The sequence below is a fragment of the Delphinus delphis genome, chromosome 5, assembly GCF_949987515.2.
Source record: "Delphinus delphis chromosome 5, mDelDel1.2, whole genome shotgun sequence".
Lineage (NCBI taxonomy): Eukaryota > Metazoa > Chordata > Mammalia > Artiodactyla > Delphinidae > Delphinus > Delphinus delphis.
Window position 1 is genome coordinate 52,802,881 of NC_082687.1, and position 2,396 is coordinate 52,805,276.

At 35.4% G+C, this 2,396-nt stretch overlaps 1 protein-coding gene across 1 annotated transcript; it reads right to left on the bottom strand.

The window, feature by feature from the left end:
- Positions 1-963: 963 nt before the first annotated feature.
- On the bottom strand, positions 964-2,135 carry CABS1 (calcium binding protein, spermatid associated 1). Its single transcript, XM_060011719.1, is given in 2 exon segments — positions 964-1,058; positions 1,061-2,135. Coding segments are annotated over 2 exon segments (1,170 nt in total).
- Between the last annotated feature and the right edge of the window lie 261 nt (positions 2,136-2,396).

The window sequence follows — 2,396 nt, forward strand, 5'->3', positions numbered from 1 at the left end:
TTTACTCATATCTCTCTTAATTTGAGAATTCTGGTCTAGAATATCAATCACATTTACACACAGTAAGCCAGTTGCTGTCAACAAGATTTATTTAAGAAAATTCAGCAAAGTGGAAACAGACCAGTTTTAAAAGTTGATATCAGAAAAGAATGAAGATGTATGTCCTTGAATTGCTAACCAAAAGTATAAGAAGAGTGCTGTATCAGTGCTTAAGACCTGAAAAATATTGACAAAAATTCAGGAAAGAAATTTTAAAGAAAAAATTAAATTGATTCACATGTTTATATACAATATTGTTTTTGACAAATGTACACATTTGTAAAATATCAGTTTTGCCTTAGTCTGCATCCAACATGAGCCAGGAACCCTGTAATGTTTCTTATGTTTCTTACAAGTGGATGCTAAACAATTACTAAATAACCTTAATTTTTCTATGACTGAGGACTGGAAATATATTTTTAATAAAAGAGAATCATTGGTTGCATACTAATAAAATATCTGTTTAGAATAAGCATTTAAGGTCTTTTAATACTACAATAATTGTTTTTGAGATACATTGTTAATTTGATTATCTTTGTCTCTTTAACTCACATTAAAATATGCTATTAAGGCTAGATGCAGCAGGGAGTGAGCTTTCTTTATTGCTCTCTCTTAATACCCCTGAAGACTGAGATTAAAGATTTTATATTAAAATAAGTAATTACTGAATAACTCAATTAAACTTTGTGATAGTAGGGGAACTCCTGTATTGCTGAGTTTTTAAAGTTTCCATAAATATATTGTGCTGTATGACCACTATTCTTAAACATCTGTATTTTCTAAGTTTTATACTTGCCTTCAATGCTCACATTTTTTCATTTATTAAGAGTTTTGCTTGCTGGACAAACTTCTTAGATGTTAAAACTAGCTATCTAGACTATTGCGCAATTCTCTGTGGCATTTTTGTTGTTCTTTTTATTGCTTTCAAATCAGGAACTCATATGGTTCTTCTTTCAGTAGTTTAAAGACACCCATTTCAGTTATGAAAGTGTCTTTCTTATGGTTTAGGGTATCTAGATCGGGGTAGTTCCTGACGGTGCTTCAGTGTCCTTTGTTACAGATTCTGTTCTATTATTTTCAGACAAATCTTCTTTTGTCATAGTAGGTGAATCTTCCACGTGGTTCGTAGCTACTGATGCAGGGATAAAGAAGTCATATCTGGATTCAACAGCAGTAAGAAAAACGGGATGGCTCTCTGCTTCATTTATCATCTCTCTCTCCATCCAAACACTGACTCCATCTGTAGACTCTTCATCAGTTAGCAGAATATCTTCTGGGTTATCTTTTTCTCTTTCACCAGTGATAGTGAGTTCAAACACAGCAATGAACTTTTCCTCATCAGAATCAGTTAGTTTAGGCACAGCATTGGGGTCATTTTCAGGAAGAATTAGGTCAATTTCAGTTATTTTCTCTTCTGTAAGGGTGATTATGTCTGGAACAGTGGTGAAGTTTTTTTCAGTAGCTGGAACGATTTCAGCCTCAGGGATAGAGGAGTCAGTGATATCAACAGCCTCATCAGCAGTGACATTGAACTTAACTGTGGAACCATAATTGTTAATACCAGGTTCACCCATTGTAGCTGGAAGGATAGGGGTATCAGCAATGCTGGCTGTGCTTTCCTTTAGTGTGCCAGAGACTTCAGGAGTTAGTGAGACATCTTCATACCCTGGGTCAATGGTATCCAAGAGAATATCTTCTTTTGCCATGTCAGTGTAAAAATCTATTAAGGAAATAGGAGCTGGTGATGATATATTACCAGTTTTCATGGACATGAAGTTTTCAGTAATAGACCCATTAGTCATTGGATTTTTAGTGTCTGTCAGAATGGCAACTTCTTTCTCCAGATGGGATTCAACTTCACCTTCTAATTTTAGTCTTTCCTTTGGAGCTGTAAACTTGTTGCCTGTAGTTGTTGAAAAATCACTTTCTAGCACATAGTCATTTACTCAAGTAATGTGGTCTCCTTCTGAAGTAATAGTTGTTTCTGATTTAATAATAGTGTTGTTAGTTCCAAAGAAAATGGTTGCTTCAGTTATTGTCTTAGTGTTTTCTGTTGGAGGATGAGAAAAAAATTTTGGCAAACTATCTTTAGCCATGGGAAAAAGTGTCACCATGCACACTCAGAGGTCTTTCCCTGGGCTCTGTGGTATCCCTAGGCAGGAGAGTGGTGTTCTTTATAGTGACTGAAGCATTGGTCATCATGGTGATTGTTGCATCAACCACAGGGCCAATGGCACTGGCTCTCCTTGGAGGTTGTTTCTGTGCTCTGATTGGGCACTGTTATGATTACTTGTATTAGATGAAAAGACAATAGTGTCCCCTCTGATTATGAAATCAACATTCACAGCCAAATAATA